The 11,504-nt window shown below is 37.8% G+C and overlaps 1 protein-coding gene across 1 annotated transcript; it reads right to left on the bottom strand.

Moving 5' to 3' along the window:
• Positions 1 to 356: 356 nt before the first annotated feature.
• Mtpbeta (mitochondrial trifunctional protein beta subunit) lies at positions 357 to 11,126 on the bottom strand. Its single transcript, XM_028180969.2, has 12 exons — positions 11,090 to 11,126; positions 10,875 to 10,984; positions 10,176 to 10,347; positions 8,656 to 8,843; positions 7,121 to 7,308; positions 6,192 to 6,366; positions 5,497 to 5,627; positions 4,671 to 4,772; positions 3,667 to 3,780; positions 3,246 to 3,320; positions 3,002 to 3,079; positions 357 to 1,889 (listed from the first exon to the last, which is right to left on the bottom strand). Exons 2-12 carry the CDS (start codon positions 10,936 to 10,938, stop codon positions 1,755 to 1,757), a joined length of 1,422 nt encoding a protein of 473 aa, XP_028036770.2. The 5' UTR covers positions 10,939 to 10,984; positions 11,090 to 11,126; the 3' UTR covers positions 357 to 1,754.
• Positions 11,127 to 11,504: the final 378 nt, after the last annotated feature.

Here is an 11,504-nt window from a genome sequence, read left to right as displayed (position 1 = left end):
CTATTTCCGCCGTGAAGCAGTAATGCGTTTCGGTTTGAAGGGTGGGGCAGCCGTTGTACTGGAAAAACAGACCTTATAACTATTATTTCAAGGTAGGTGCCGGCATTTACGTTGTAGATGTCTATGGGTTCCGGTAACCGCTTAATATGAGATGGGCCATGAGCTCGTCCATCCATCTAAGCAATAAAAAAAATATAAAAATTATGAACTCGTCACTGACAATAACAAAGACATCTCAAGAAGCCTTGCCACATCGAAGCATACTAGGCGTCTACTGCTGGCCTCCGAAGACATCGGAATGACCAGGCTGCCCGCATCTAGGTTTAATTTTTATTTAATACAAATAAAAATCATTATTTTTATAAATATGTTTATTATTTAAACATCGTTTCACAGGATTACTCTTAACCTCTAATAGTAAAATAAATATATCAAAATTCACGAAGATACTAACATTTTTAAATTAATGAAAAGAAAAGTAAAAAAAACATTTTTTTTTCTTAATATATTGGTCTCGTAACGAGACCTTCAAGCCAAACGAAGAGTATAGGTTTTATTTAATGAGGTTTACCAAAAATAGGCCGTGATTATTATTAAATATGATTTTAAATTTAATTGTTGTTTTGCAAATGATCAATACAAATTTACAAAGGGTTTTTATAGTTTGACAATTGACAATTTAACCAAACGTTTACATAACTAAATAATGCGGATAGTGATAACTGTAGACAATCTTTAACGAGATCGTCATACATTCAGATAAGGCAGACTAAAAAAAAAGCACGAAAAATTATCGAAACTAAACTATAAACTCTAAAAACGGAGACTAAATTAGCACAGGCAACGAGTCATGAACTAAATAATCAAGTTAAGAAATAGAATTGCGATGTTGGATTGGCATTGCATTTTTACTATTGTAATGAGCATATTATAAAGATGTGCAGCTATGTGTCTAACGAACATTTAATCAGCTAATCTCGAATTAGTTGTCGCTGTTGTCAATGTAACATTACATCAACTATAGTACAATTATTTTGTCCGTGCAGTTTGGGTCACAAAACATAGTGCGGCTAGGGCGGTGAGCATGTTGTGCGGGCGCAACGCCATTATCGATAAAAACAAATGAGTCATCGAAGGCAGGTACACGGCGGCGGGGCGGGGGTAAAATAATGTTTTGCCTGTTGGCAAAAATATACCAGCACAAAGACGTGTAGCTATCAACAATGTGGAAAAAAGAGCAAAATAATTCAACATAGTTGTATGTGTTAAAATGTTCACTAAAATGAAAATAAATCTCGAAAAGTTACGAAGTATTAATTTCTCTAACACAAAAAATTACAAAACTAAATACACTATCGATAACGCTTATCGACAACAATATTGCGCATCACTATGCCCGTCCTTAAGGCTCGTGAGTGGAAGAGAGAGCGAAATACTCGCTTCACCGCTCCGATTATTTATGACCCAAACTGCACGGACAAAATAATTCTACTATAGTAATATGTTTTTACAATACACTTATGCGTTTACAGATCTCGCGCATTAGTGTTTTCTGATATTGACAAAATAGGCAATCATAAAAAAAAAAACAATAATGATTACCATTGTTTTTAGTTTTTTTTTGCTATGTTTTCGGAAGCATTTCCAACACCCTGTATAAATTGATTCCTATAAAATAAAATATTACAAGATTTGACACTTGCAATATTTTCCTCTCAAGTAAATAGTTCATGTCGCGGGACGCCGCTAAGAGTTTATTGGGTGGTGGCATCAGGATGTCTCTCGAGCAGCATGGCGACTCCCTGTCCTCCCGCCGCGCAGGCCGAGATGACGCCGAACTGCCCGTCCTCCCGCACCAGCCGGTGAGCCGTGTGCATCGCCAGACGAACCTGAAAAAAGTACATAAAAAAATAAAATACTATAAAGTACCCGTACCCGTACCGGTCCCAGCGAAGGTACCGAAACAGGATAAGCGAGTACTGTTGCGGATAAAGGTAATTAATAATGTAATTTGTTATTGATATTCTATGTAGGGCATTGCAAAGTATTCATTCAGTTCTAAATGTCTTCTTATCCGCTAATATATGAATATTATCGTCGTAAATTTGAAATCTCCTATGTGGACAAATTTAGTTTTCGAGAAAATCTAATTCACTGGTGGTAGGACCTCTTGTGAGTCCGCACGGGTAGATACCACCACCCTGCCGTGAAGCAGTAGCGCGTTTCGGTTTGAAGGGCAAAGCAGCCGTTATAACTATACTGAGACCTTAGAACTTAATCTCAAAGTGAGTGGCGCATTTACGTCTTAGATGTCAATGGGCTCCAGTAACCGCTTAACACCAGGAGGGCTGTGTGCTCGTCCACCCATCTAAGCAATAAAAAATACAGTGCTGACACCTATTGTTAAATTTTGACACCACCTGGCGACATTTATCGGCAAGTGGTTTCGTTTTAAGAATCCTTAGAAGTTTCTAACAACAATATTTGACAAACAAACTTATAGAATAGTGTTACGCCGGCAAGAGTAACGACATCTATCACCGAATAGCCGAACAAATATCGAAGGACCTAGTAGCAACTAGAACGTTCGAGAAGTACAACGCCATCTATTGTCAGATAGCGAAAACACAATACTAGAGATGTATGGAATATTCTCGATAATTCTAGGGATGTGGTATAGACTATAATAGTGTTGCAGAGATGGCACGCAGTCAGTCAGTAATCGGAACTACTCGAAGCGAAACAGCGAACGGATCACCTGAAGCGAAGCGGATTGAGAATTTTAAAAGTGTAGTTCTAAGTGTTGAATACAGTTTTGAGTTGTACTTTGGTGAAATTTTATTTATGCCGGAATCCCAGCGCGTAACAATAGAATAGTAGAAGTAGTAAGAAGTAAATTTAGGCAAATATTATTTTTCATGATTCGAAATCTATTTTTAATAGTTTTTTTTTGCATTATATACACGTGGAAAAGGAATGAAGATAAATAATGAATACTTACGCCGGTGGCGGCGAATGGATGTCCGATAGAGAGCGAGCCGCCCCACTTGTTCCACTTCTCGAGGTCCGGACTGCCAACCTACAATACAACACCCTGTTTACACTAATATAACAACTTGAGAAACATTCATTTGAATGTTTCAACCCTTTTAGTGTCTATACATAAATTTGTATTGTATCGGATAATTTGTAAGATATACGTTAGAACCAAAAGTAAATATAAAAATTAAATAAATTGATGTTACCTTTCCTTGACGTCCTAGATACTTTTGCCCGAACCAATCCGAGTCGAGAGCCTTCAAATTCGCCAGGATTTGTCCCTGAAAATCAACTTATTAAATATTTTCAAAGTTTTATACTACCTACTTCGTAAGATTGCATACTTAATAAGTATGCAAGTATCATAAGTATTACTTATTACTTAATACATAAGTATTACTTATGATACTAGTTAGACAAATTATAAAGAAAAAACAGTGTAGCAAAAGTAAGTTGTTTATTAAAATAAACTATACACATTTACGACACCATCCAACTGATATGCTTAAAGTTCCAAAACTACAATAACTTAAATATATGTATCACAAAACATTAAGATGTTTTTCCTTGCAACGGACTACAGATTGACATGTCAATATGCAAACATACGTTTATGTGGCCACTTACCGCAAAGGCCTCATGGATCTCCCACGTGTCGATATCGTTGACCTTGAGGCCGACTTTGTCCAAGATCTTGGGAATGCCGTAGGCGGGCCCCAGCAACAGCTGGTCCACGGGATCCTGAGACAATACAGCTTTGGCTTACACTCTTACTTTGTAACAGATTAAGCGATTTAAATTTGACTCCCTTAACTTATCTTATATCTTTATTATCTTATATCTTTAAACGAGCAATTCTTTTATATAAATATATATTTAATCTGAATCTCGGGAACGGCTACAAAGATTTTTATAAAATTTAGTATACAAGGGATTTCGGGGACGATAAATCGATCTAGCTACGATTTATTTTCAGAAAATGTTGTTTTATTCGTGTTTTAAATAATTAATCAACTTTATCGATAATTTTGATTTTTTCTTTAAATAACCAGAACATATTTTTTATTATTCTGTCAGTAACATCGAAAAATATTATTTATATTGCATCATTTTATCAATATGTAATTCGTATTTAAATATAATTTCTAAAAAACACAATTTATAAAAAAAAAAACCGAGCTAAGCTCAGTCATTATCTAGTATATTTTATATTTAAAAATATTTTGTTATACCAATTCTTTAAATGTAAAAAACTTATAAACCCTTCAATTAGTGCTCCTAAATTATGTGAAACTGATAGTAATTGTCTTAAACCAAAATATACAAAGTTTATGACATCAATAGAGTGTGAGTGTGCGAGAGAGATGATAGGGACATTGTTAGAAAGACTGCCCCATTCAAAAATATGAAAATGCTCGGAATTAAATAAAAATAACAATTTTGCTTTTCCTTTGATGTGTCCCCCTTTCGTCGGATTCCTTTTGTTGTTTTAAGTTTATTTTATACAAAAGCTTAGGTTTTTTATTTATCGATTGAGGATCTACGAAGTCTGCCGGGTCAGCTAGTTAATATATAGATTAAGTAAATTTTAATCGTACGCGAGCGTCTCAGTTGACAGACCCTAATATTACCTGAGCGACGTAGGTGAAGTCCCGCAGGTAGGCCTTCGGTTTGAGGCCGAGCTCCTTGGCCTTGGCCTCGGACATCACGAGGCAGGCGGAGGCGCCGTCCGTCTGATCACAAAGGACTAAATTAAAAAAAAACAACCTACCTAAGCTGACGAGAGGTCATTTCAGCGTAACCCTAACGTGTAGATGAGCTCACGGGGCTCAAACCGGAGTGTTGCTAACACGAACCCCAGCAAGAGTAGTGCTTCGCAGAATCTACCACTGAGAAGATCCGGCTAAACACTCAGTGGGCTGTGTCTGAGGGTTAATTTACTCGTCGAGCCTCTCGTCGCAAGCGACGGGTTCGACGGAGACGGTGACTAGTGCTATAGTTTATCTATTATAAATTAATCTAAGCGTGTCAATGTATTGAGTTTTTTCTATTGCCTTTGTAGGCAGACGAGCACACGGCTCACCTGATGGTGAATGATTACCGTCGCCCGTGGACTTCAGCAATGCTAGGGGCCAAGCCGCTGTTTACTGTTAAGTTTTTTATTTTATTGCTCAGATGGATGGACGAGCTCACAGCCCACCTGGTGTTAAGTGATTAACTGGAGCCCATAGACATCTAATCAATAACAAAAAAAAGGCAGACGAGGATACGGCCCACCTGATGGTGAGTGGTTACCGTCGCCCGTGGACTTCAGCAATGCCAGGGGCTGAGCCAAGCCGCTGCGTATCGTTAAATATGTGCAGTCATTACACGAACGGTATTCTTTATAGAATTGATCTAAAGACTATACGGTCTATACAAATCTGTGGGTACTCGTATACCAGATGGTGTACCGACCAGGAAGGATGCGTTGGCGGCGGTGACGGTGCCGTGCGGCTTGATGAAGGCCGGCTTCAGCTTGGCGAGCTGCTCGGGGGCGGACACGCGGATGCCGTTGTCCTTGTCCACCAGCCCGTCCTTGCCGTCCACTGGAACACACAAATGTAACGCGTGAATATCTCATTTTTCCTATATAGACTTAGAATTGATATGGACCGTGAACAATTAACGTGACAAATTTCACACTTGCCGTATGTGCAATGTAATTAAAATATGTATAAAATTCACTTATTAATACACTAGCTTTTGCCCGCGACTTCGTCCGCGTGGAATAGTTACTTTGGCATAACGCTAAATTTTACTCCCCACTTCATTTACGTAGAAGGTGTAAATATTTTTGAATTATAGAATGTTAAGGAGCTATTTAAACCCCTATTTTGAAACATTCTTTATTGGTGCTCCACTTGTATTGGTCTTACCGTGATGTTATATAGCCTATAGTCTTCCTCGATAAACGGGTTATCTAACACTGAAAGAATTTTTCAAATCGGTGCAGTAGTTCCTGAGATTAACGCGTTCAAACAAACTCTTCAGCTTTATAATATTAAGTATAGATAACAGCGTGTTCTATATTATCAATGACTCAATAGGATTAAGATACTAGCCCTTATTATGACTTAATAATAAAAATATGTTGGGGTATAAATCTTGACCTTTGACCGGTATGAGGTCCGTGAAGTATCCCTTCTGCTGGGCCTCGTGGGCGAGCGTGTGCGAGCGCAGCGCGTACTGGTCCTGCTCCAGTCGCGAAGCTCCAAAGGCGGCCGCCAGCCTGTCCGCGCTGTGGCCCATGGTCTCGCCCGACGAGAACTCCGCCACGGCAGGCAGCTGCCACAAATAAATCATTCCTATTTATAAACTATTAGCGGTAAGCAGCGGCTTGTCTCTGCCCCTGGCATTGCTGAAGTCCATGGGCGACGGTAACCACTCATCATCAGGTGGGCCGTATGATCGTCTGCCTACAAGGGCAATAAAAAAAAACTTTATGACATCTTTCAAGAAAATATTTTTTGTCAAGGATTTAAGTACAAATAAACTAAGTTTTTTTAAATGATTGAAGTATTACTGGTGGCCCAGAGACCTTTCCAGTTTCACCAGGACAGGTGGGCGAGCAAAGACTCAGCCAGGAGAAAAAATAAGTTGTTAGTTCTGTATGAGTTAATAGTACCAATCATTCCACTTCACACTATCATATTATTATGTTGCCTTTTCAAGGGTAGGTAACATACTAACTAAATTGAAAGTATTTAATACCTACTAAAACACTGTGTATTAATTAATTTGATGAATATTAAAACTAACTTTTACTGGTGGTAGGACCTCTTGTGAGTCCGCACGGGTAGGTACCTATCACCCCATAGGTATCACCCCGCCTATTTCTGTGAAGCAGTAATGCAGTTTGAAGAGTGGGGCAGCCGTTGTAACTGTACTTGAGACCTTAGAACTTATATCTCAAGGTGTGTGGCGCATTTACGTCGTAGATGTCTATGGACTCCAGTAACCACTTAACACCAGGTGGGCTGTGAGCTCGTCGTCCACCAATCTAAGCAATTTTTTTTTTTTATTAGAATCAGTTAGTGACCTCGGGAGCGAAGAAGTCCGGTCGTATGGATGCAATTAGCGACAGCCTCTGCGCCGGGGTCTTGGCGCGGTTGATCCGCAGCAGCAGCGAGCGCATCTTGCGGGAGTGGCGGATGGGCACGTCCGACATGAACTCCACTCCGCCCGCCACGATGACGTCATACGCGCCGGCCGCTATCATACCGATACCTGACGTAACAACGAATGTGTGTTAACAAAATCCAAAGAGAAATAGTTTCATAAATCATGTAACCGTACTGAGAGCTTAGAACTTATGTTGGAGTTTGAATATGAAAGTAATGACCGGCAACACTTGACACATGTAAGGTTACAGATTTCGAATATTGCAATTGTTTAAAACAAATAATTGTCTTCTCTTCAGTGAAGACAATGACTTCTCATCTAGACACGGTCAGAGCAACATCTAAGAGTTTCATAAAAAATAAAATATTGTAATGGTGTAATGTGTAATAAATAGTGTACAAAGTATTTGCAATATAATTATAACAACCATGAAGCAGAGTGTTTTTAAATAGCCCCTCACCTACAGAACCCAGTCCCCTCAAATTTAACCGTCCAACAACTTATATCTAAAGGTGGGTGGTGCATTTACGTTGTAGATGTCTATGGGCGCCAGTAACCACTTAACACCAGGTGGGCTGTGAGCTCGTCCACCTATTTAAGCAATAAAAAGTATAATAATAATAAAAACATACGGATTAGAAACTTTTTAGTTCTCATACTAGTGAGGGTAGTAAGAAAAAAGATGTACATAATGGTTTGTGACGTCACTACCGTTATGTCGGGCGTGAGAGTAATAGAGACAGACATTCTGAATGAAAATGCTTTATTCCCAACATAAATAATGTAATGTAAGTATTATTTTATACGTCATTTTTTATCTATTCTAAAGCAGTTATTAGAAAAAAAGTCCTTCTTTTTAAAGGTAATTAAAGTTGTTATCAAGCAAAGGAATACTTTAAATTAAAAAAAAAAACAATGGTTTTTTGTAGATTCTTTTTTGTTGTCGACTCGGAGATTTTACTAGTGGTAGGACTTCTCATGAGGCCAGACAGGTAGGTATCATCAGCCTGCTTATTTATGTCGTGAGGCAGTACTGCGTTTCGGTTCGAATAGTAGGCAGTCAGTCTACTATATAACTGAGTTTAAGAATTCATGTCTCAAGATGGGTATTTACATTGATGTTCAAGGGCTCCGGTAACCATTTAACACCAGGTGGACTTTACCCATCGATCTAGGGAATTAAAAATCAAATCTGTCACAAATCACAATTATAACATCTCCATATGTGGACAGATGATGGATCAAGAGATATAAACAAGTTTGAAAAAACTAATGAATGGCTGAGTAAATATACTCAAATCTTTAAGCATTTAGTTGAGTTGAGGATTGACGAGATATCTGTAGATCTTAATAATAGTTAAAGCACAGATGTAGTATGTAGTCATTACCATATACAAAGTATGAGATGCAACCATATTATTATGAAAAATACAAATAAATTGTAGTCCTCACCAGTGGTGATTGCCTGGTTAGAAGAGATGCAAGCCATGGTGACAGTGTGCGCTGGAGTCCTGTCACTGAACCCAGCCGCCAGGGCTGCCTCGCGCCCTATATTTGAGGTTTTCACCTCTTGGATCACGGTGCCATATACAATGTAGTCAATGACATCCTTCGATATACCAGTCTTTTGTAGGAGACCACTATGAAAATAGACATAAGACACAAAGTAAAGATCTCTGTAGTGTACTAGTGATGGTACTTATTCTCCTTCATAAAAAAATATTACTAAGTGCTGGGTTTTTAAAACATAAACAAACAGCAATCAATTAAACAAATGACTTCATGGTTGTTGTGCAAGTATACAGACTTGGTGAAGATTGTTATAAAATACAATACTAGTTAGAGGCTACCCTTCTTTTCAGGTTAAAATCTTACATATTTCATGTAATATCTTACATTACTATAATATACATTAAAAATGAAGATTAATAAAAGTCGTCGTCGCCTAAAGGATAAGACGTCCAGTATATTAGTATCGATAGATGCAACGGTGTTCGAATCCACTTTACTTAACAAATGTTCACCACGATTGACTTCCATGGTGAAGGAATAACATCGTGTAATAAAAATCAAACCCGCAAAATTATAATTTGCGTAATCACTGGTGGTAGGATCCATTATAAGTATGCACGGGTAGGTACCACCTCCTCGCCTATATTTGCCGTGAAGCAGCAATGCGTTTTGGTTTGAAGGGTGGGGCAGCCGTTGTAGTGTCGAGTTTCAAGGTGGGTGGCGGCATTTACGTTGTAGATATCTATGGGCTCCAGTAACTACTTAACACCAAGTGGGCTGTGAGCTCATCCATCCAACTATGCAATAAATAAATAAAATTAGTTGTGGCCTAGAGAATAAGATGCCCTGTGCATTATTATAGAGTAATGCTACTGTATCAGTTATCCAATCCCACAGTCAAGTACTAATTATTCCAAAGAAATACACACTTAACAGAAGCTCAACAACAAAGGAATAACATAGAGCAAAAATACATCCTGTTTTTTTTTTGTGTGATATTTATTTGTGATAGCAATTTGGCACCAGGTGGGCTCTGAGCTCGTCCAGACATCTAACCAATAAATCCAGATACTTCAAAAAAGTAGCTCGCTCGTAACAGAATAAAAACACAAAAAAGAGGCTACCAGACTATGTTGGAACTTTGACGCAGTCAGTTGACATCACCAGTTAGATACCTAGAGAAAGACCCAAGATAAGTTGGTAGTGCTGAAGGAGAAGAGGGTATTCAATGTCACTGATGATGATGTCAAAGACAGCTAAGTAGAGGAGAAAATTAAGGAAAGCTGACCAACCAACATGTGATATACATAGTTAGAAACAGGGAGAGAGTGAGATTGCTAAACTATTTTAGTTCCTCTCAAAGACTTATGAAAATAAAATAAAAATATCCTTAAAAAATAGAAATTAATCAAGATTACCTTTGATATAGTCTTATTAATAAATCTTTAAAATCAACTTACAGAAGTGCATGTCTTGCTAGTTCATGGGGCATCATCCTGGCATAATCAGTGAATGAAACAAGGAATGGAGTCCGGACTCCATCGACAAGCACCACATTCTTGCCTGTACGGTCTGGGAGAGATTTCTTCTGCTGCAGTACTGGCGCTACACTCAGCGCTCGTCTGGCAGTATCTATTATAAAAGGCATTTCATTTTACCACATACAATATATTCAGTGAAAGGCTAAAAACTTGTCAATGTTTAGCCCAATTAAACATTAAAATACTTTTGTTTAGATCAAAAATAAAATATTTGTACAAATTCTAATTAAATCAGGTTCGGTTTCTATTACATGATGATGTTCCTTCATTGTAGAAGTCGTGTGTGGGCTGTGTGTATTGTCTGTGTATGTATTGTTCGTTCTATTTCATAGTAAAGTTTGTTTATTTTGTCTAAGAAATATTAGACAAAACATTGAAGTTACAAAATAAATATCAGGACAAAACATTTTCTATTAATATAATTTGGCAACAAACAAGCAAATTTATAAACAAGTCTGCCAGGATCACAGTCCAAAGTTTGCTTTTCAAAATTATAGATAAAACAACCGATTTGTTACATAAACATGTTTTAATATGCTTTGATGGTCGTAACTGGACTCTTGTTTTGGGACGTTATTGTATATTTATCGTAAATTAATTGTTTAATTTGCAACTTACCGAACTTAACAGTAGATCGTACGTGGTTTGCTTTTATCAATGATTTAGCGACTTGTGAAGCCATTTTAGTACGGCACTTCGGACAATTTTTCTTTAAACAGTGAAGATTTCTGCAATAAAATGCTAACGTTTAAATATTAATTAAATTAAAATATAAAAACTTCAAAATAATTGTATTCAATTTAGTGAAAAAACTTGGAGAGTTGGACTCTGACCTATTTTACACCACAGATCAAGAAAGCGTTTTGGGGTTACCGCTTCATTTTCGTAAAAAGCCGCTATTGGTGAAAAGCTACTCTTTGCTATTTTCATTTTGTCTATTAAGCGGATGTAAGCGGAGGTTATGAATTAATCATACGATATCATAAAGACATATTTATCAGACCATGGAGAGATAGCAAAATATCTTTTAAAACCAAAATGAGACTTGTCCGAACTCTAGTGGTCTCAATGCTTCTCTATGGTGCTGAGACGTGGACTCTGAAATCAGCTGATCGCCACCGCATTGGTGCCTTCGAGATGTGGTGCTGGAGGAAGATGCTATGAATCTCGTGGACAGCATATCGGACTAACGGATGGATATTAAGACGGTTCTATATCTAAACCAGGCTCTCTACCATCTGCCTCAAG

The sequence above is a fragment of the Bombyx mandarina genome, chromosome 20 (assembly GCF_030267445.1).
Source record: "Bombyx mandarina strain Sakado chromosome 20, ASM3026744v2".
Taxonomy (NCBI): Eukaryota; Metazoa; Arthropoda; class Insecta; order Lepidoptera; family Bombycidae; genus Bombyx; species Bombyx mandarina.
Note: the sequence above shows the minus strand (reverse complement) of the source record. Positions and strands in the feature narration are given on the sequence as shown.